Source organism: Sus scrofa, chromosome 17 (assembly GCF_054392235.1).
Source record: "Sus scrofa isolate SSC_HxYL_T2T_F1_AM1 chromosome 17, Sscrofa_HxYL_maternal_Yorkshire_Landrace_v2.0, whole genome shotgun sequence".
Lineage (NCBI taxonomy): Eukaryota > Metazoa > Chordata > Mammalia > Artiodactyla > Suidae > Sus > Sus scrofa.
Window position 1 is genome coordinate 42,433,349 of NC_139399.1, and position 22,994 is coordinate 42,456,342.

The window sequence follows — 22,994 nt, forward strand, 5'->3', positions numbered from 1 at the left end:
CTAATTTTAATAAATTGAACAAATTAACTTCAGAGTCTTTTCTGCTCATGAAAGCTACCCCAAGGACCCAAGGACCTTTTTTAAAAAAGACTTACTATCTGATGGCGGACCACGGAACCCGAATTGGGCAGGATGGGTATGAAATCAAGAGGGGTCAGCAGTAATGGATTCCATGGGTTAGAGGCCTCGGAATAAAGAATTACTGTTCAGGGTCATCGGGCAACTAGAATCATGAAAATTTCCGTGGGGAGGGGAGGGGTGCCTAGCATTGGAGATTTCAGAGGCGGGGCAGCCTCTGGCCACAAAAATAGGGGTTTGACGGAGTGAATGGGTGGCCTATATAAGGGAGAGAAGAGAAAGGATTGTCACTGGAGACGGAGAAGGATGGCAAAGACTTGACAGGACAGATGGGCATTTTGGATGAATGGCCAGTTTTGTACAACTGAAAGGGAATACTGGCTATGTGAACAGCGGCTCCTGGCATTGTGCTGTGCCCAACCTGCATAACCATAAGCGATGGTTCTGCTAAACCCTGAAGTCACCAAGTACGATGATGGGAGTACCTGTGGGGAAACGAGACTGGAAGTAAAATTCTTGGTAAGCAAAAGATACAGCGAAAAATTGTAGTTACTATATGCTTGGTACTGCTCTAAGCACTTTCCCAAGACCTCTTGTAAGTTCAGGGGCTTATCATCAGTTCCATTTTATAGATAAGGAAAACGAAACAAATGATAAAATCTCCTGAACACATTGTTCGAGGGCGCCACACTCCAAGAAGTTGAGCTGGAACTAACTCTGAGGGGTGTGCTCCCTGCGCGCTTCCGCTCGCCGCTCAGGGCGCCTGCGTGCGGGTCCCGGCGACCGCGGCCCTCCCCGCCGCCACCCGCCCCAGCGCAGCGGATGGTCACGTGCCGGCACGGGGCGGGGCCCGCGCGGGGACGCCTGCGCGCCGCGGGCTGACCAAGCCGAGCTTGGCCCGCGGAGCCGGCGCCGAATCCCGCGGCCTCAGCTGCAGCCGCGCCTTCTCTCTGCTCCGCCACCAGCCGGGGCTCGGGCCGGTGCCCGGGCCCCCGGGACATGGCCCTCCGGAGTGCGCAGGGTGACGGCCCCACGTCTCCTCGCTGGGACGGCGGCGCGGAGAAGGCAGGTACGGAAGCCGACGGGGAGCCGGGGAGCGGCCTGCGAGGACAGCCGCAGGGGCAGGGGACGGCTGCCGGAGGAGCGGGCCGAGGCGCGGGCGGCACCCGAGGGGACCGCGGGATGGGGGCCCCGAGACGAGCGCGCGGGGTGCGCCCGGGGCCGCGGCCGGGGTCGGGACAGTGAGGGAGGAAAAGGCGGACGGCCTGGGTCACGTCTGAAGGGGAAGAGAGCCTGGCATTGGGAGTCAGAGGATACTGAGGCGACCCGACGAACCCTGGCGGCAGACTCGGGTCCCCCGTGGGAAGGACGAGGCGGGGGCCCCGAGTCCGGCCTCGTCACATCTGGAGAGGAGAACTGGCTGTCCCTGAGAGCCGAGGCCAAGCCTCGTCCCCGGCCGGCCGAGACTGTCGGGCCACGTCTGCAGGTTCCCCGGGCCGCCTCCCTAGTGGTCAGGCCGGTTTCCCAAACTTCAGGTCTGGATCGACACGGCCTCCCTGGACCACAGATTTCTTTTCATTACCACGAAATTCACTCTTTAAAGTGTCCAGTGCAGTGGTCCTTAGTACACTGGCAAGGTGGTGCAACCATCGCACTGTCTTAATTCCACAGCATTTCTAATTCCAAAAAGAAAAGCCATCAGTCCCCATAGCCCATTCTCCACAGCTCCTGGCAGCCACCAGTCTATTTTCTGTCTCAATCTTGTGCCACCTCTTGTAATGTTATCTAATTGTGTGAAGAACAATTCTATTTTTTGTAATGTCTTACACTAAACAGTAATTTCCATGAAATCATGGTTTCTCTGGGCACTGTATTTTCCATTATGTTTTCCATACTGTTAATACAGGACAGTTCAAATTATTGTTTCCTCTTTACCAAGCAAAATACCCTTTTTTCCCCTCCCTGGGTTGGACTAAGGTCATTTTCCCACTTTTCCGTCTTTTCGTGGAAAAGATAATAGAACCAACCACATATTCAGCCCATGGTTTGATGAAGCACCAGGTATTCACATTTTGTCTCTGGGTTCATTCTGTTATCCCTCTTTTCTCCTGTTCTAATCCTGCATGGAAATGGGCTCACTCCTCATATTACTTCTCTGGGTCCTTTGGCCTTGTAACCCTTTGCTGGTGTTGTGTGACATCTGTCCTCATGGCATAATAGTCATTGCCCCAAGTGGTATGAGTCTTGTGACCTGTTGTAGTGTAAACCCTGTGCCTAGGCTGTGAGGCTTTTCCCCCTAGTTTCCTTGATTTTGCTTCTCTGGCTAAATGAGAGGAATTTAGAGATGAGAAGGGGTTTTCTTGTTTGTTTTTGTTTTGGGTTTTGTTTTGTTTTGTTTTGTTTTTTGCTTTTTAGGGCCACACTCTCGGCATATGGAGGTTCCCAGGCTAGGAGTCTAATCAGAGCTGTAGCTACCGGCCTACACCGCAGCCACAGCCACAGCCACCCAGGATCTGAGCCTCGTCTGTGACCTACATCACAGCTCACGGCAATGCCAGATGCTTAACCCCCTGAGCGAGGCCAGGGTCGAACCCGCAACCTCATGGTTCCTAGTTGGATTCGTTTCTGCTGCACCACAGCAGGAACTCCTTGTTCGTTCTTGCTTTGTCTTTAATCATGCTGGAGAAATGGCGAAGTTACTAACACTATAAACTCTCCTCTGTAAAGGTTATGATCAGATTGGTTACTCTCTAGAACATTTTTCTGCATTTTGGGGGTAAGGCAGTCTTTCTTCATGTGTTCTTGTCTTTATTTCTTAGGTAGTTAATGAATCTCTGCTGATTTGGGTACTGTTTGTTGAAACTAATTAGGACCTCCAAAACAGTTTGTTTTGTTTTTATAGGGATCTTTCTCAGAATAAAGGATTTCCTCTTCTACTGTCTTTCTCTGGTATAGATACGAAGTTCAAGCATAATTTTTTTTTCAGGCATCAATTTTTAAGTTAATTTCCAGCATCAGTATCAGGAGTTGAAGGGGGTGTCTTTATGTCTGGGAGGCTGTCCCTCTGACTGGCTTTTCCATTGTTTTGATTTAGGCCTCAGTTTGCTTACTTAACTTCTATTTGAAGACTCAGAGTTTTCTTGAGATGCAAGCTTAAACCAAATAACCATTATGCAATTTTGTACTGTCACATCAGGTTCGGTTATTAAGTATGTGGATCATTTGCCTGATCTAAGTCACTAATATTGTTTTTTTCCCAATATGGAAAGACTTTTAGAGAAAGTAAACTAGTGCTCATTTTTAGTCGTTGTCCTTTCCGGTATATTAAGTTCCGAAGCCAAATGCTTTTGGAGATGCCTGTTGCTTTGAGGAAGGAGAAATCTTGACCTGGGTTCCAGAGCCAGAGTTGAGAGGTTTGAGACAATAACAGATTCAGCCATCTTTTTTTTTGTCTTTTTGCCATTTCTAGGGCCACTCCCGAGGCATATGGAGGTCCCCAGGCTAGGGGTCTAATCGGAGCTGTAGCCGCCGGCCCACGCCGGCGATCCAAGCCGCGTCTGCAACCCACACCACAGCTCACGGCAACGCCATATCCTCAACCCACTGAGTGAGGCTAGGAATCGAACCCGCAACCACATGGTTCCTAGTCAGATTCGTTAACCACTGAGCCACAACGGGAACTCCCAGACTCAGCTATCTTTATCTGAACTGTTAGGAACTATTGTTTCGGTGCCTCTTATTTAAGTCATCATTTTGATGGAGAGCAGGCCAAGTAGGGCGTACACCACTCGTTTTTCCTTTGTTGAATGAAGTACTTTTCAGATGATTTATTTATAGCAGTGTCTTATATTTTGCAGCCAGCTGTAGGGTAGTCCTTCCATTCTGTCATGGTTATAAAAGCCAAGACCTTTACTCTAAAGGAATTTGGAAGATAGCAGCTTTGGAGTATATAAAATGCATCTGTCATATAAGTGGGGCAATTAAGAAATTGGAGAAGAAGGGATTCATGTATGCTATCTCCAGATGAAATGTAGGCTTTTATCCCAAGCCCAAATATAGCATTCCAAAGTCCAGAAACGTGTCCTATCCCAAAATCCATATCTTAAATGTCTTTTAAAATAGATAACTAGACGTTAATTTTTAACATTTTTTCCAAGCATCCCAAGCATAGCTCTAATTTTTTTCTTTCCGAGGTGAAGAGGATATGTGTAAATTAGTTGTTCACTTGAGACCTGCTCACTTTTTCTCCTTCATTGTGTAGTTTAGCAGTTGACCTTATCGCTGTGTAATTTATACACCTCCAGCTCGCTTGAGTTTTCTATTTTCTCCTCCCTTTTTGTGTCACAGTGAAAGCCTGTACATTAGGTGCAATACAATATTTGGTGTGGGGGCGGAACATGTAGGAATGCCTTCTTCATCTACCACTAACATTTAAATCACTAAAATATGGGACTGCAGAAGATGATCTGAACAGACACCAGCTAAAATCCACAGTTGAGCAGCATTCTACCCTGAGAATCACCAGTGGTTTTAGATAAAGAGCCTACAAATCTATTTAGAGTTGTACGGTGAGGGTATTCTTAACAGTAGTATGGGGAAAATAATGTCATTTACTCTAGGCCAGTGTTTCCAGAGGAACAATAGCTACGCTAAATTATATATTGAGTTCCCACAGAGCATTGGAATCAAGAAGATCGTAAATTTGAAATGCAGGAGTTAAATAGAATCCAGAGCATTTAGAGAAATAAGTATCAGAGCTGCAATGTGGGTTCAGAAGTACTTAAAATTCTGACATATTATTTACCAAAACCCACCGGAAATCCAGCTGATTACAAACAGTGTTATTTCCCCCAAGACACAAGCGAACGATTTTCCTTTTCCCCCAGATTGCTGAATAGCTTAAGTGAAAGAGGGGCAGGGTGGATATATGTCTAGACAAAATGAGGAAAATTTTCCATACTCTTAGCAAATAGGTTAATAAGATTTCTAAATGTCAGCTTACTCAAGAAATATTTAGTATTACCGCTTAAATGTGATTTTTTTTTTTCTTTTTAGGGCCACATATGGATGTTCCTAGGCTAGGGGAAGAATTGAAGCTGCAGCTGCCAGCCTACACCACAGCCACAGCAACGCCAGATCCTCTCCACGTCTGCGACCTACACCACAGCTCTCGGCAATCCTGGATCCTTAACCCACTGAGCGAGGCCAGGGATTGAACCATCCTCATGGGTGCTAGTCAGATTCATTTCCGCTGAGCCATGATGAGAACTCCCATTTAAGTATTTTCAATTTATGATGTGTGGAAAGTACCAGCACACTCTTAAGTTAAAAAAAATTTTTTTTAATATGTAATTTTTTCTTTGTTGGAAATTATCTCAATTCCTGCTCATATTTTGTCTCAGACTTTATATATGTTGTTATATAAAGTCTTGTTTGTTTCCTATTGTGTTCACGATCCCTCTTTGAAAACGTACAGCCTCCTCTTCCAAGGGATGGCCCTTTGACCCTTCTTCCCCTTGAGTGTGGGATAACCAGACTTTCTGGAATGCTCTCCCTTCAACACACGTCCTTGTGCAAACTATTCTTTAAGGAGGTACCAGAGTATATTCTTGGTGAAGCCTTTTCTGATTGCCTCAGAAGTAGTCATTTTTACCTCTGGATTTTTATATTTCTTTGTGATTCTGTTATGCATATATAGTAACTGTGCCCCCCACCACCAACTGTGAGCCTCTCAAGGGCTGGGAGGGAAGGAGTCATATTCGTATTTTTATTCCCAGTACAGTGCTTACTACAAGTAGATGCACATTAGTTGGGGGGCTGATAAATGAACGGATAGATTAATGGACAGGTGGATGGATGGATGGGTGGATAGATGGATGGATGGATGGCAGGCGAGACATGCCCAAGCCAAGAACTTGAAGCACTTTGTGAAGAACATTTGACTCGTTAGGTGCTGTGCTGACAGAGGGAATTAATTGGGACTTGATTTTTCATGATTTCTAGGTAGAGTAACCATTTAATTTTGCGTCCAACTCGGGACATTTTTGAGAGTGCAAGATAGCAGAAGGGGTTTACTCTGAATAGTTATGCCAGAACTATGGCTATAAACCAGAAATCTCTCAGACAAGCCGAAACAGATGGTGACCTGCTAGGTCACCAGGAGAAATGACAGTCTAGCCAGGAGAACAGGTTTACCTGGGTGAAAATGCACCTGCATTATTTTCCTGCCTGCACTTCCAATTGCAGGTTAATTCCAAACCAATCAGTGCCGCTGGTTATGTAGTTTATATCACAGCTGTCATATATAGGTAAACACGGCCATTAGTTCCAAGTTTTATTTGTGTTAATAATGTGCGGGTTTGTCAGTCTACAATTTGTAGACTGTTGCCTCAGAATAAAACATTACTGGAGTTCCCGCTGTGGCTCAGCGGAAATGAATCTGACTAATATCCATGAGGACACAGTTTCGATTCCTGGCCTCGCTCAGAGGGTTAAGGATCCGGTGTTGCTGTGAGCTGTGGTGTAGGTTGCGGATGTGGCTTGGATCTGGCATTGCCGTGGCTGTAGCGTAGGCCAGCAGCTACAACTCCGATTCGACCCCTAGCCTGGGAGCCTCCATATGCCTTGGGTGAGGCCCTAAAAAGACAAAAAAAAGGACATTACTGAGGAAAGCTGCTTAGTATCTGTCTAAGACTCATCTGCCTTCCGATGTTAGTCCCTGCTAAAGTCTAACATACTTCCAAAGATAGTCTTCCCTAAAACCTAGCCTGCCTCCCAGTGTTATCTTCCACTTTACACTAGCCCTAGTACCCTGCATCTAGTATGTGCTACATAAACATTTTTTAATGAACCCACTTACTGTTTAATGAAAGAGCCTGTGTTTCCTGTCTCCATGTCTTCCTTCTGCTCTCCCAGCCTCTCAGAATCCTACCCTTTCTTTGGAAATTGCACTCTTGCCTTCTCTGATTTGCCTGACCCACAGCAGTCTCTGAGTTCTTTGCTGTCTGCACATACCTTTTTTGGGCAATTATAGTGCACTGCTTTGTGACATCTCTTTGGTGTTTTGTTTAATTTTTCTTGTGTTTTCTGTTCCTTATACTAGACTTTCTGCATGAAGTCTCTGAGAGCCTATTACCTCATTATTTTTAATAGAAAAATTATAATATGATGCACATTAACCACAAATTCTCAATAAGTCTCCCAAAAGAGTAATTTAAACACAGTAAAATGCCTGTGTATAAATAACAAACTACCATATAAGTATGTAAGATGCTTAAAACATTACTTCCTGATCATCCATAATTAATATGATTGTTAAGAAACAGTTACTTTTTTGAGTTCCCTGGTGGCTCAGCAGGTTAAGGACCTGGTGTCATTGCTGTGGCTTGGGTCACTTCTGTGGAGTGGGTTCAAACCTGGCCCAGGATGTTCTGCATGCCATGGGTGGGGCCAAAAAAGACAAAAGAAAAAAACGTAGTATTGAATTTTGATGATACACATGTATATATTTTTCTTCTAAAAACAATAGGGAAAATTATATTAGGAGATATGTATGCTCTGTAAAGTTTAGTTTTAAGAAAGCCACAAGCATTCTATTAGGAAAACATAAACAATAACCGTTAGATATGCCTGAATGTACTGTGCATTTATTATAATTCCTTGTGTGTTATTTATATGGTATATCTCCTTAGTGTTTCACACACTGTATGCTAATTAAATATCAGTAAATTCACTTTAAATATACCTATCTGTACATCAAACCAAATAAGGAGATAGAGCCCTGAACAGAAAATGTACACATGCTGAATATGTGCCTAATGCCCTTTTCCTTGTTTTGCAGACTTTAATGCCAAAAAGAAAAAGAAAGTGGCAGAGATCTACCAGGCTCTGAACAGTGACCCCACCGATGTGGCTGCCCTTAGACGCATGGCTATCAGTGAAGGAGGGCTGCTGACTGATGAGATCAGACGGAAAGTGTGGCCCAAGCTCCTCAATGTCAACACCAGTGATCCACCTCCTACATCAGGTAACGCGGGAAGGGAGTGCTATGAGGGGAGCTTGTCTAGGAGGCAGGGAAAAAGAAGTCCAGGGTCTTTGTTTTTTATGCTCATTTCAAAGCAAGAGTAGATGAATAAACCTAGCATTTTAGGATATACTTGGGCCTACTCTGAAAATAAGACCAAACTGCTATGTAGAATTTTATTAAAAAATGGAATGAGCCTTTATTAGGTAGGTGAGTAGGTAGCTTTTACTGGCTAGGTAGGGGAGTTTATTAAAAATGCATATTCCAGTTTACATTCACTTAAAAGTGGGTTGTAGGAATCTAGAGTTTGCACAGTGGCTCAGCAGGTTGAGAACCCAATTAATATCATGAGGATGCAGGTTTAATCCCTGGCCTCACTCAGTGGGTTAAGGATCTGGCATTGCCACAAGCTTGGAGGTAGGTCACAAATGTGGCTCGGATCTGGTGTTGCTGTGGCTGTGGCATAGACCTCAGTTGCAACTCTCATTGGACCCCTGGCCTGGGACCTTCCATATGCCTCAGGTGTAGCCCTAAAAAGGCGGGGGGTGGAAAGTGGGTTGTAGGAATCTATATTCTCACAAGCACTCCACCTAATTCTGATGCAGATGGACTACGTTTTGAGAAATATGGACCTATGGGGAGAGATAATACCACTCCAGTCCTTTGAAAAAAAAAAAAAGCTTTTTGTAAGGAAATGCTAAGACCATTTTGAATTCTAAAATTCTATAATTCTGTGAAAAGCTATTACAGTTGGCCCTCCACATCTGAGGATTCCGCCAACCATGCATCAAAAATATTGCAGAAAAAAAAAAAAAAAGAAAACCTCTAGAAAGTTCCAAAAAGCAGAACTTGAATTTGTCTTGCTTTGTCAACTGCTTACATAGCATTTACATTGTATTAGGTTTTATAAGTAATCAGGAGGTGATTTAAAGTATATAGGAAGAGGAAGCGATTAACACATACTCATTACTATGTGTAAAATAGATGACTAACAAGGACCTACTGTATAGCACAGGGAGATCTACTCAAAGTTCTGTAATGACCTGTATGGGAAAGTGGATATGTGTATGTATATAACTGATTCACTTTGCTGTACACCTGAGACTAATACAACATTGTAAATCAAATGTACTCCAATAAAGTTTTAACTACTAAAAATAAAGTAATAGGAGGATGTGCAGGGGTTATATGCAAATACTATACCATTTAATATAAGGGACTTGAGCATCCATGGATTTTGGTATCCTTGGTGGTCCTGGAACCAGTCCCCCTTGAATACCAAGGGACAGGTGTACTTATTTGCAAGGCCCTTGTACTAAAAAAAATAGTTTCTTAGAATACAATGCAAAAAACAAAAGGAAGTGCTTCCAAACAATGAATCCACATTGTCATTCATTCACTCCGCAAACATTATTGCTTTCTTGGCAAAAGTCCAGGTGCTAGGGATTCTTTCATTCATTTGGCAAGTACTAGCTGTGCTCCTAATGTGTGTAAGTACTAGAGATGATTAAAACAGCCTATGCCGGGAGTTCCTGTTGTGGCATAGTGGAAACGAATCTGACTAGGAACCATGAGGTTGCAGGTTCGATCCCTGGCCTCGCTCAGTGGGTTAAGGATCCGGCATTGCCACGAGCTGTGGTGTAGGTCACAGACGTGGCTCAGATCTGGCATTGCTGTGGCTGTGACGTAGGTGGGCAGCTATTGCTCCAATTAGACCCCTAGCCTGAGAACCTCCATATGCCTCTGGTGTGGCCCTAAAAAGACAAAAAAAAAACCCCAATAGCCTCTGCCAATAAAGTTCACACTGTCACAGTGTCGTGGTACAGCTGAGTAGATATTTTAAGTTGCCACTTATTATTATATTGTTGTCGTTATTGTTATTATCTTTGGAACCAGGCTGCCTCAGAGCAGTGAGCTTTTGGTTGGAAGGAAAAGGCATTGCCATACTCATACTGTAAATCCTGAGATGCTGTTCTGTCAGATTCCAAATTTCCCATATCTTTATAAGATGAAGTCTGTGTGTGAAGCCTGTATTGTACAGGCTCTTCTAGTGAGTTTTGATTTCAGTTATGAAGGAAATGTATACTCATTATACAGGTAACAGCTAGAGCCCGCCTCCTTACTTTCACCCCGTATTGGGCTTAGCACCTGAACACAAGTAGTCTCTCCTGTTTTGCAGTGTCTTAGTTTTAGAATTTCAGAGTTTATCTGAAATTTTTTTCTTTGTCGTTTTAGGGCCACACCTGCAGCATATGGAAGTTCCCAGGCTAGGGGTCTAATTGGAGCTAAAGCTGCTGGCCTACACCATGTTTGCAACCTATACCACAGCTCATGGCAAAGCCAGATCCTTAATCCACTGAGCGAGGCCAAGGATCGAACTCAAGTCTTCCTGGATACTAGTTGGGTTCGTTACCGCTGAGCCACGACAGGAAATCCCATAGAATCTTTGAGTTTACCTTAATACTCCTTTCTGAACAGGTCAGTGCTCTGTAGACTTTACAGATGTTAGAATTTTTCCAGTGGTTTCCACATTCATTATCTTCTTTGATCCACATAATAATCTGAGAGGGCTCCACTGCAGAGCTACACCATTTTACAGGGTGGGCTTTGAAATTCAGGGCAGCTCCCAGTGATACACAGTGGCAGCCTGCACTGGGCTCCTGGCTTCCTGGCTTCAGTGCCGCTCTTTCCACCTCATTCTGTTGCCTCCTGGATAAGCTGTGCTCCCTCCTCTTACTGTCATCATGACTTGCATGAAACAGCATGTTTGGAACTGAACCAAGGACTCCCTCTTCAAATGTGTCTTGAGTCATGTGCTCTTCAAGAAAAAGCAGCAGTGTGTCTTCCAGCCCTCTTGGGTTGTGTCAGAATGTTTTGCTCCTTAATTCGACTTCCCAGACGTTCCAGCAGTAACGTGTGCCTTTTCCTCCAATAGGGAAGAACCTGCGACAGCTGAGCAAGGACTACCAGCAAGTGCTGCTGGATGTCCGGCGGTCTCTACGGCGGTTCCCTCCTGGTGAGACGTGCTCTGGGTCTTCCTGGGCGGGGGGCTTCTGTCTCAGTCGCACTCACTTGCCTGTGTTGGTGATTGCTCGTTCCGGGAAGTTTCCATCCCAGCACAGAGCATGACCACATGCAGGATCCTGCCTCCCAGGGACCTGTTGTGCTCCCAGTCTGCTGAGTCATTCTTGCATTAATCCAGTCTGTTGGACCCCCACTGTGAAGGCCTGAGCCAAAAATAATTTCTCTTAGCCTAGAGGTGGTGAATGAGAAGAGGGGGTTTCTCCCCCACTTCAGAGCCACAGAAAAGACTTTATAGGAATTGAGACAGCCATTAGTCTGTCTGGCTTTAAAGAGCAGAATGGTTTGGAAGTGGTCACTCACAAGAACTATTAATATCTTCATTTGCTTAGATTTATAAATAGTGATGTCTTACATATACATATATTGGGGCCCTTGGCCTGGACGGAAAGCCAGTCACTACGTGGTAGAGAGTCTGTGCCTAAAATTGCCTCCTCGTTCCCAGGAGTAATGAGTAATTACTTTCACAATGAAGGAAACCAGGCAGTAAACCCGTGTTTTTTTGTTTTGTTTTTTTACTTTTTTTTAGGGCTGCACTCATGGCATATGGAAGTTCCCACCCTAGGGGTCCAATCAGAGCTGGACCCAGCTGCTAGCCTACACCACAGCCACAGCAACACCAGATCCGAGCCGCATCTGCGACCTACACCATAGCTCACACTGGACAAGGTCAGGGATTGAACCTGCATCCTCATGGATACTAGTCGGATTCATTTCTCCTTGCTACAGTGAGAACTCCAGTAAACCCATATTGATAATCAATTTCTCTTCCTTTGGCAATTCCACCTTTAGGTCCATGAAGAAAGGAGAATTGCTAGAGAGAACAGGAGCCTCTAAACCCACTGCTTCACTCTTCTGAACCTAGGCTGTAGCGCTGGATTTTGTCTGTTAAAGGGTCTTCTCTCCTGCCTACACCCTTGAGCCCTGGAAAGGCCCTTGTATTCCAATGTGGTCGAACCATCTTGGTTGTGATAAAGTATATGCCTAGGGTCCAGTCCCCTTTTCCTGTCCCACTGGTCTTGAGGAGACCTCATAGGACAGATGCATCCCATATTTTTCCCCAGGCAACCTGTTTTCTCTCTGAACCCTTTATTCCTCTTCCTTTTATGTGACATCAGTCTATGATCTTCCTGTAGGTTGAACTTCCCATGTGGTTTCATATTCTTTTCACATTCATGTTCTGAGCTTGGCTGACCATTTTTATACTGAAAATTCAAATAAGGTTTGATTTTTTTTTTTCCTCTTAGTACCTGTCCAAGTGCTTGGTTTATTCCATTTTCTTTTTTATCTTTTAGAGTATGCCTTTTTGAGAAGTGGTGGGGCAAAATATGGCAAGAGATGAGCTTTACTTCCACCTAAAAACCTTTGTTCAATTTAGTCTGGGCCTTGCATTAGCTCTTTTCTCTCACAAGATCTATTTTTGACTGGAAAACCTAATGGTGTAGGAAGGCTGTGCTGTGTGCCATTCTTCAAACGCAGGTCATGAGGCCTGGGGTCGGCGTTTTTATGCTGAAAGCCAAGTGAGCTGAGGAGCCATGCCGACCACTGCCAGAACTGGGTGCATTCTCAGAAAGGGCTCCCAGGATGGGCTCCCCTGTTTCCAGCTGTATCTTTGGATCAAAGAGATCAGTACTAACTGTGATATTTAGTTTGGTTCTGAGGGGAAAATGCATCTCAAATTTTTTGTATTTATGTCATTTTATAACTACAGAAAAGTTACAAAAATAGGACAAAGAACTCCCCAGGTAGCTTTTACCCAGATTTCCTTCTATGTTTTTACTCTATTTGCTTTAGTATTGCTTTCTCTCTCTCCTCCAAACACACGCATAATTCTTTTCTGAACTATTTAAGAATAAATTACATACACGGTGCTCCTTCATCCCTAAATACTTCAGGTTTGTTTTTTTTGGTTTTGTTTTTGTTTTTGTTTTTTTTTAACAAAGCTCTTAGGAATTCCCTGGTGGCTGAGTGGGTTAGGGATCCGGCATTGTCACTGCTGTGGCATGGGTTCAATACCTGGCTTGCAGATGTGGCCAAAAAAAACCCCAGAGAACCCCGACTCTTTTTTTTTTTTTTTTTTGTCTTTTTGTCTTTTTGCCATTTCTTGGGCTGCTCTCGCGGTCTTTTTAGGGCTACCCTGGCGGCATATGGAGGTTCCCAGGCTAGGGGTCTAATCGGAGTTGTAGCTGCCAGCCTACGCCAGAGCCGCAGCAACGCAGGATCCGAACCGCATCTGCAACCTACACCACAGCTCACGGCAACGCCGGATCCTTAACCCACTGAGCAAGGGCAGGGATCGAACCCGCAACCTCATGGTTCCTAGTCGGATTCGTTAACCACTGTGCCACCACAGGAACTCCAACCCCGACTCTTATAATCACGCTTGGAGTTCCTATTGTGGCTCAGCAGAAATGAATCTGACTAGCATCCATGAGGACCAAATTCCATCCCTGGCCTCGCTCACTGGGTTCAGATCTGGCATTGCTGTGGCTGTGGGGTAGGCCAGCAGCTGCAGCACCAATTCAGCCCCTAGCCTGGGAACGTCCTTTATAGTTTATGCTAGGCCAGTTATCATATAAAGTTTCCCTCAGTTTGGGTCTGTCTGGTATTTCCTCCTTCAAAGATTGAGGTGTCTTGATAGGAATTCCACTGACACGAGGCTGAGTTCTCTTCACTACAGGGCATCAGGAGGCACATGCTGTCCAGTGGTCACACCACTGGCAGTGTGAACTGTGGCGACTTGGTTAAGGTGGTGTTGGCTGGGTCCCCCGCTGTCAGGTTGCTGGTCTGTGGATCTTTCCTGTGTGCCAGATGGTATCAACAGTGTGTGGACCTGGAATGGGTTGCCCAGTTGTAATTTATTGTCTTTCATTGAACACTTTCTCTGCAAAGCCACCAGCGGCTGTCTTCCTAGCCTTGCCAGCGAGCTTCCTAGCCTCCTAGGCTGCCTGCCGCATTCAGGTGCGTCTCCCCTGCCCTGCCCTCCCCAGGCATGCCAGAAGAGCAGAGGGAAGGGCTGCAGGAAGAGCTGATCGACATCATCCTCCTCATCCTGGAGCGCAACCCTCAGCTGCACTACTACCAGGGCTACCACGACATCGTGGTCACGTTTCTGCTGGTGGTAGGCGAGAGGCTGGCCACATCCCTGGTGGAAAAATTGTCTACCCACCACCTCAGGTACCAGCACAAAGGAGCTTCGCTCCTCAAGCCCCCCTGGCGGTATCTCTTCAGCCCGGCCCATTTTCTAGTTCGAGGCCCACTCCACCCTGCCGGCCCCCACCCCTGATTTAATGTTTGGTCTGACCAAGCTCGTTGGATTGTCTCCCTCTAGGGATTTCATGGACCCAACAATGGACAACACCAAGCATATATTAAACTATCTGATGCCCATCATTGACCAGGTGAATCCAGAACTCCATGACTTCATGCAGAGGTATATATGTGTCTGCATTTATGTGTGTCCACACACATGCGCACACACCCCCCTCTTCAGCTTCCTCCTCGCCTTTGTTTATTCCTCACAAATCTAGCTCAGTTGTATCATCCCCTTATGTTGATTAGTGTTAAGTTCTTCCGAATTGTCCTTTCCAGTTACCAGCACTCTGGATAAGTCAATTCTGTACACAGTCTTGGAACACTTTGTGGGTGCTGTGCTCTTTAAGGGATACAGGAGATGTCACAGCTCATGCCCTTGAGGAGTTTACATCTAGTGGGGAGAGGTGGACAAGGTAAGTATGCAGAGGTAGACTTTGAGGTTATTGCCGCCAGAGAAGCACAAAGTCCTGTAGGATCCACAGGTGAGAGAGACAAGGTGAAGGTAGTTTTCTTCACCTCATACCAAAGAGAAGAAATACTTCTTTGCAAATCTTATGTGACTTTTCTCTTCTCTTTAGTTGGAAATGTGTCCTTGGCCATTGCCTGCCTCTCTCTCTCTTCTTTTAAATAATGGCTGTGTCTTAAGGTGTTTCAGTCATCTCATGTTTACTATAAAATTAACACGGTTTTCAAGCCTGAGAATATTGCCTGTGTCCTCCCAAAAGGGAGCGACTTTTTCAGAAGGAAAATCATGGTATAATCTCTGGAAACAGCTGATTCCTGTTCCTGTAGTTGACATTTTTGACATTTGTTGGCCATTAGGAGAGCCTCCGGGGAGATAAGGCAACCTGGGCCCCAATGTGGTATGAGTGTCATAATGTTGGGTATATTGTAAGGACACTTTCTTTTTTCTTTTTAGGACCGCTCCTGTGGCATATGGAAATTCCCAGGCTAGGGGTTGAATCGGAGCTACAGCTGCCGGCCTACACCACAGCCACAGCAACAGGAGATCCAAGCCGCGTCTGCGACCTACACCACAGCTCACGGCAAAGCTAGATCCTTATTGAGCGAGGTCAGGGATCGAACCTGCATTCGCGTGGATCGTGGCGGGTTCATTAACTGCTGAGCCATGAAGGGAACTCCTATTGTAAGGACTTTCTATTTTGTGAAGAGAAGATGCTTGATTTGTAGGTGGCTGAATTTTCCAGAAAGCGCATTTCCCAAATGCACTGAGGACAAAGAAGGCGCAGGGAGGGAGAAGGCTTGACGCAAAAGGGAAGCTAACATCTGGACTTCCTTGCTCCTAGTGCTGAGGTGGGGACCATCTTTGCGCTCAGCTGGCTCATCACCTGGTTTGGGCACGTCCTGTCAGACTTCAGGCACGTCGTGCGGTTATACGACTTCTTCCTGGCCTGCCACCCGCTGATGCCCATTTACTTTGCAGCTGTGGTAGGTACAGACCATGAGCCAGTCACTAGGTGTGCACCCCCCAGGCCAGCTTGATCATTTTCCCTAAAGACATGCCCAGTGGTTATGGAAAGATGCAAAAGACAGCACTTGGCAGGCTGGCGTCCCTGGGCACTGTTCTGTAGAATGGCAATGGCAGAGTCATGGGAGAAGAACGTCTTCTGTGTAAAACTAACTTTGGGAAATGCTGGTTAACAAAGTTAAGCAGATTTGTTTACTGCTTGATTCTTCTGAACCTTTAAAATGCTCATGTGCGTTATGAATTATCAGTGTTTCTTTTTTTGGCCATGCCCATGGCCTGTGGAAATTCCCAGGCCAGGAATTGAATCCGAGCTGCAGCTGCGGCAATGCCGGATCCTTAACCTGTTGCACCACAGCAGGAACTCCTATCAGGGTTTCTCTTGACATTGCCTGGACCTAGTAGAAAGGGCCAACTTCTGGGTTTAAGAAAAGAAGTGTTTAGGTATTATGATAGAAAGTTGAGATGTCTTTTATCAGGGTTGGGGACTTCCGTTGTTAGAAGGCCCTGAATCGTCAGGCATGAGGCTGGAGGTGGGGGCTCACAGCGTTCTTCATTGTTCTTTAAAGGGAGCAAGACCATTCTCTCTATGTTGTTTGAACTGCTCCGTCTGTGCTGGAGTTCCAGGAATCTCCAGTAATCCCTCTCCTTCCTTCCTCCTAAAAGATCTGCCTTCATGTAATTAGGTCAGCCTTTCACATCAGAGGGTGGAAGTTTTGCCTCTTAGCAGGAAGGTCTAGCCAGTGGGAGAAACACTCAGATACGTACATCATTACTTCCCAGATGGATACAAGACTTTGCTGAATACTTGAAGTGAGCCCTGCTCATTACCAATTTAAATTCATCTTTAAGGAGAACGAAATGAAGTGGCCAAGGCCCTGTATGTTCTGGTCTCTGATGCGAGCCTCGCTCCCCACAGATCGTGTTGTATCGAGAGCAGGAAGTCCTGGACTGTGACTGTGACATGGCCTCGGTCCACCACCTGTTGTCCCAGATCCCTCAGGACCTGCCCTATGAGACGCTGATCAGTAGAGCAGGAGACCTCTTTGTGCAGTTTCCCCCGTCCGAACTTGCTCGGGAGGCAGCTGCCCAGCAGCAGGCCGAGAGGTGAGTGCGGCCGAGGCCCAGGTTGAACAGGGTGTTGTTAAGTGAGCAAAAATGTGGAAGATTGTGTCGGGTGGGGACAGGGCTGAGGGTGCTTGTTTCCAGAGACCTGTGCCTGAGCCAGCACAATCCCCACTCATGACTTCATGGGCCTTTTAAAGAAGAGTTTTCGGAGCAGTGGATGGCTCTGCCCTCAGACTGTTTAATCTAGGTTTTTTCCTTCCTCTTTTATCCTCTTTCCTTCTTTCCGTCTCCATCTCCTCTGCAGAACGGCAGCCTCTACCTTCAAAGACTTTGAGCTGGCATCAGCCCAGCAGAGGCCTGACATGGTGCTGAGGCAGCGGTTTCGGGGACTTCTGCGGCCTGAGGATCGAACAAAAGATGTCCTGACCAAACCAAGGACCAACCGCTTTGTGAAGCTGGCGGTGATGGGGCTGACGGTGGCACTTGGAGCGGCTGCTCTGGCTGTGGTGAAGAGTGCCCTGGAGTGGGCCCCAAAGTTTCAACTGCAGCTGTTTCCCTAAATGCCAGAGAAGACACTTCCTCTAACATGACATCAAGGTCTCACCCTTCCATGGACCGACTGGGAGGGGGTGGAATTTCCTTTATTAAAAGGGTTTCTGTCGAGGGTTTTCTATTCCTGCCACCCTTCCCCCCACCCCATCCATGGTTGCCTTTGCTTCAGAGGCCAATTGCAGAGCCTGTGTGACGCGGGCACCTGGGGGCCTGAGCACAGAACTCTTTCTCACTCACAGTGGGCTTCTGAGCGGGCGCTCCACGGCCTCCTCTTGTATTGGAGGGAATGGGTTTCTGTAGCTCACAGCTGCCTTTGGAACCCACTGGGCCTGGTCACCGGGGGGCATCTTAGCTGGACCACTGAATGCCCTTCTGGCGGCTCCTTCTATCCGTCCTGTCTGCTTCAGCTGGACAAAGAAGTCAGACCTTGGAGTGAAGGCGAGGGGGCAGAGGAGACTAGCCCGGGAGCAAGATTGGCCCCTTCTGAGAATAGCTCCACTAGCTGGTCAGAAATCTAAGCGACATATGTGAACTAGGTTACTCGGTAAATCTTATTTTCAGCCTAGAACTCACTTGGGTGTTTCCAGTCAGACAAAAAGGAATGTTAAGTTTTAGGGCCCAGACATCAGCTGGCTTTGCCTTTTTTTTTTCTTTCTATTCTCTTCCACAAGCCACACAATGATGCTTATAAAAGACACTTTTACTACTATTTTTAGAACTACATACATCCAACATGTAAAGTGCTACTATTTTTAGAATTATATACAGCCAACATGTAAAGTACCCTCACTTTTAAATAGTTCCTTCTGGAAAAAAAAAAAAAAAAGAAAGAAAGCTCTCATCAGAAAGATGAGCTTCTGAAATGCTGAGTTTCTTTTCTGCTCAGTTGTGTAACATCTCACTTTAGCCAGAGTCACTGTTTATGAACAGCCCCCTACTTCCTTGTCCAGCTTTCCTTCCTTCCTTCCTGTTTCCTCCCGTTTTTCTCTCAAGTAGGCACCTACTTACTACTTTGGCTTGTTGTGGGGGTTTGACTCACCTCCTCAACTGCTGGTCTCTCCTTCCTGGTTGGAAATGTCATTGGGAACTTGCCAGTGCCCAGAAAGGGACAAACTGCAGCCTGGAGAGTGTGTTGGGAGCCAGGGACAGCCAGCTTCCTACCACAGGCTTCCTGAGGACTCTCTAGGCCTTAGGGAACAAGACGGATCATTCACTTCTTCAGTACAGCTTTTCCTGTAAGCCAAGCCAGGTTTGTTTTAGATTAACTGTGGCTTTAAAAAAAAAAAAAAGTGCCTTTTGCTGCTTTGAGGAATTGAGGTGTACAGTATGAAGCAGCCGTGTACTTTCGTTTTCCGGTCTGTTGCGGGCACTGTTCTCTCTTGGCAGGTGTTTTCTTAAACGTGCCAGAAGCACACTACCCACCACAGTCAGACCTCTGCTTCCTCCCCGTACACCCATAGTGTGCAGAGTGGAGGGCCTTTGGTTTGGCAAGAGCCGCGAGCCCAGAGTGCTTAGGAGAGGCGTCTCTCTACCCTTGAGTTACACTAAGCACTTTACAGCCAAAAAAAAAAAAGCTCAAAGTGATGGATCATTCTCCATAGCAGGAGTCCCAACTGGGCTGAGTGTGATGCCGATGATTAATCTAGAAAATGGTAGATTCATCAAGACAAAGGAAATTCTGCTAGGATCCAGATGATGTGACAGGTTCTCCCACAGTAAGTTTGTCCTCACATCCTCTTTCCAGACGGACAGCATCAGCCCCCCTGCCGAAGACCCTTGGGCCTGTCTGTAAATAAGGAATTGATGGGGAAGAGGAAAGGGGGTGCATGTGATCAGGAGCCCAAGGCCACAGCTTTTTGTTTTTTGTTTTTCATTTTATGGCCACACCCGTGGCATATGGAAATTTCTAAGCCAGGGATTGAATCCGAGCCTCAGCTGCAGCAACCCTGGATACTTGCCGGGCTGAGGGTAGAACCCCAGACCTCTGCAGCAACCCATTTAACCCACTGCGCCACAGCAGGAACTCTGCCAGGGCTTTTTGGATCCCAGGAAGCAGGTGGCATTTGCTACCGTTGTGGCCTAGGAAGGAGAAAGTTCACTTGTTTCATAGCTTTGCTAACCACAGGATTCTCCCCTGCCAATGAGAAGAAAGCATTATCTTTTTACCTTCAGGTGGTTTACTATTCTGTAAAGAATCTGTGTAAATATTTTGTACAGAGCCCTGTATGAAATAAATAGCCATGTATGGTTACTGATCTCTTCTGTTGTTCTTGTTGAGAGTGGCTTGATGTCCTTTGCTGTCCACCCTGACCTGGAGTTGTGCTATGCTCTGTGGACTCTGGGTTGGCTTTGACTTGTCTGAGAGCTTGGACAATACCTGCAGTCCTGTTTCTGTTTCACCTTCTTTACTGTTTCCTTGACCCAGAGGGGAGACATGAGGGGGCTGAAGGCTGAGCAGGCATCACTCATTTCCTTGACCGTGACTCACCACCGCAGGCCAGCTGCCTGTGCTGTCCTTTGGTTTGACTTGTGGAGGACACAGGGCTGGCCAGGACAGCAGTGAGGTGCACTAAAGGGGCAGTTTGTTTTCAGTGGCAGTTTCATAGAAGTTGAGAATTTTGATAAATGGAAAACTGAAGGAAAGGTGTGTGTGTGGTATAATAAATATTTGGGTTTTGTCCCCAGTTCCCCTAAAACTCTTAGAATTTCCTGAGTGATGCGAGTGTCTTTTGTTTAAAATTTCCTTTGAATCCTACCTGAGTTTATGCTAATGAGGTGACTTAAGGTAGGACCCCTAGATAACCTTAGGGTGGGACAGGTCACCAGAGAGAGCAACTTTCAGCCCCATCCACTGAGCTGGGAAGGGAGGGGAGGGGAGGTTGGACATGGAGCTCTGCAAAACAAAAACTCCGAGTTGAGTTCCAAGATTCGGAGAGCTTCTGGGTTGGTGAACAAAACAAAGTGCTAAGAGGATACAAAGCCTGAGAGGGCTTGGGGGAAACGCACCCGCTTCCCCCATCCTTGCCTTATTCATCTCTCATTTGGTTGTCCTGAGTTGTGTCCTTTACAATAGATCAGTACACATAAGTAAAGTGTTTTCTTTCTTTCTTTTTTTTTTTTTTTTTTTGTCTTTTTAGGGTCACAACCACGGCATATGAAAGTTTCCAGGCTAGGGGTCGAATCAAAGCTACAGCTGCCGACTTACTCCACAGCAACTTGGAATCTGAGCCGCATCTGCGACCTACACCACAGCTCACAGCAACACCAGCTCCGTAATCCACTGAGTGAGGCCAGGGATCGAACCTGCTTCCTCATGGATACTAGTTGGGTTCATTACCACACTGAGCCACGATAGGAACTCCAGTAAAATGTTGTCTTGAGTTCTATAAGCCCTTCTAGCAAGTTGAACACAAGAGGGTTTTGTAGAAACCACTGAGTTTGCAGCTGGGCATGCAGCAGTGTCAGGGGTCTGGGCACCCCATCTGCAGGTGGGTCTGAAGTGGGTCAGCCTTGTGGGCCTGAGCCCTTTAACTTGGGGCATCTGATGCGAACTCCGGGTAGTTCGCATCAGAACCGTATTGAGTTGTTGGACACCCAGTTGGAGAATTGAAGTGGTGTCGGAAAATACTGCACAACATGCAAGGCTGAAGGGAAAATAGTGTAAAAATAGTAGCTGAAGTTCCCTTTATGGCTCAGCGGTTGGCAAACCTGACTAGTATCCATGAGGATGTGGGTTCAATCCCTGGCTTTGCTCAGGTGGGTTAAGGATCCAGTGTTGCCTTGAGCTGTGGTGTAAGTCACAGACGAGGCTCAGATCTGGCTGTGGTGTAGGCTGGCAGCTACAGCTCCAGTTCATCCCCTAGCCTGGGAACTTCCATATGCTGTGGGTGGGGCCCTAAAAAAATTTTTAAAAGAAAAAAAAAATAATAGTAATAATAGCTGAATAAAAAGTGGGTGTTTTGTTGAGAACTGGAATGGGCAATGCCAATGGAAAGGTACTTGGGGTTCAGGCCGGGGAGAGCTTTTAGCTCCATGGAAGGGAGTTGTGATTCTTTCTCTGGGCAGTTTGGGGGTGAGGATGGGCCGTGATCAAAACTGAGTTTGGAGAGAGGGTACTGGTGACAGGATGGCAAATATATTCCTTCCTGGCTGTGTGAGCTTCTCCAAGTCACTACATCTCTAAAATTCATTGTCAGTGGCCATAAAATAGGGATAGTTCCATCCCACATGGGCAGTTTAATGAACTGATGTTTGTGAAAACGCTTTACAAACTGAAGTTGTGCGAGTGGTTTTGTTCCCATTTCAGTGAACATCTTTTGATCTATAATTGCCTTGCACTTGGGCCCCAGATTACGTGGTGACTGAAAGAAGAATAGGCTGGAGGCTTTTGCCAAATCGGCCTGGCGTGCTTTCTGCCCTTTGCCCTACTGTCCCCTCTATGTTTGCTGCTGGTGGCTCCTGCTGCCTTTCCCCCGTCCTCACAAAGGCCATTTACTTGCTAGTGTCTTTTCTCCAGACTTAGATATGGTGGAATCTGCCCAGCAGCCTTTGAGAGCTGGCAAGGCCGTGGGCTGGCCTCCAGCTTCCTGCATTATAAGCGAGCGGCTTTCGTGGCAGCCCCAGACACTAGAAGACACGTGTTACTCTGGCACGAGCTGCAGGGCCCACACGCCACTTCCTGCCCACAGCAGCTGCTGTTTATCTGAGCAACATGCTTCCCCTCGCCTTCTGCCCCTGGAGAGAAAGACTTTGTGGTACAAGAACATTTGGAACCTCCTGCTGCTTCCTCAGCAGGCCCCGGTCCAAAGCCCATGGGGTTTGGCTCAAGTCTGCCCTGGGGAGTTGGGGCTGGGGCCTGGCATGGGGTGACCCTTTGGGAGTGGGAGGCACCTCCGCTTGACACAGCAGTAGGGAGCACTTGTGAGCCTGCCCATCTTTCAGCTGCTGGCATGGCACCAAAGGCTAGAACCCCGGGACAGCTCTGCACCCCTCCATTTGCCCTCCTGACCCCCAATCTGGCCACAGCACACACACACTCACTGCCCACCTTGATGTGAATGGAGTGTGCCAAGGAAAAGGCACAGCCCACGTGGTCCCCTCTCTGCTGGTCTGGTCCTCACTTTTCATCAGCCAAGGGTAAAGAAATGCGTCATTAATACCGAGTAGTCACTGGAAAAGGAACAGTACAAGGGCGCTGGAGTGCTCGAGGGAGGAGTGGGCCGGGTGAAGAGGAGCATCACGTGACAGGACCTGCCACGTGGAAACGAGGACCGAGAAGCTCCGGACTTGGACTTTTTCAAGAGAAGCTAGGAATCTAGATTTTTTTTTTTTTTTTTTTTTTTTGGTCTTTTTAGGGCCGTACCCGTGGCATATGAAGGTTCCCAGGCTAGG

General features: G+C 46.6%; 1 protein-coding gene across 4 annotated transcripts; it reads left to right on the forward strand.

Moving 5' to 3' along the window:
• The first annotated feature begins 967 nt into the window (after window positions 1–967).
• On the forward strand, window positions 968–19,854 carry TBC1D20 (TBC1 domain family member 20). 4 transcript variants are annotated; one of them, XM_085002798.1, is made up of 8 exons: window positions 968–1,147; window positions 7,919–8,104; window positions 11,037–13,322; window positions 13,716–14,359; window positions 14,514–14,615; window positions 15,805–15,946; window positions 16,903–17,090; window positions 17,356–19,854. In XM_085002798.1, the coding sequence occupies exons 4-8, from the start codon at window positions 14,175–14,177 to the stop codon at window positions 17,609–17,611; spliced, it is 873 nt and encodes a 290-aa protein (XP_084858924.1). In that variant the 5' UTR covers window positions 968–1,147; window positions 7,919–8,104; window positions 11,037–13,322; window positions 13,716–14,174; the 3' UTR covers window positions 17,612–19,854.
• The last annotated feature ends 3,140 nt before the right edge of the window (window positions 19,855–22,994 follow it).

Bases quoted from the DNA above. Each gene is read 5' to 3' on its own strand.
- TBC1D20 (XM_085002798.1), top strand. From the start codon at position 14,175: ATGCCAGAAGAGCAGAGGGAAGGGCTGCAGGAAGAGCTGATCGACATC. The intron at 14,360-14,513 runs GTACCAGCACAA...GTCTCCCTCTAG, and splicing joins TTGTCTACCCACCACCTCAG to GGATTTCATGGACCCAACAA. The intron at 17,091-17,355 runs GTGAGTGCGGCC...TCTCCTCTGCAG, and splicing joins GCCCAGCAGCAGGCCGAGAG to AACGGCAGCCTCTACCTTCA.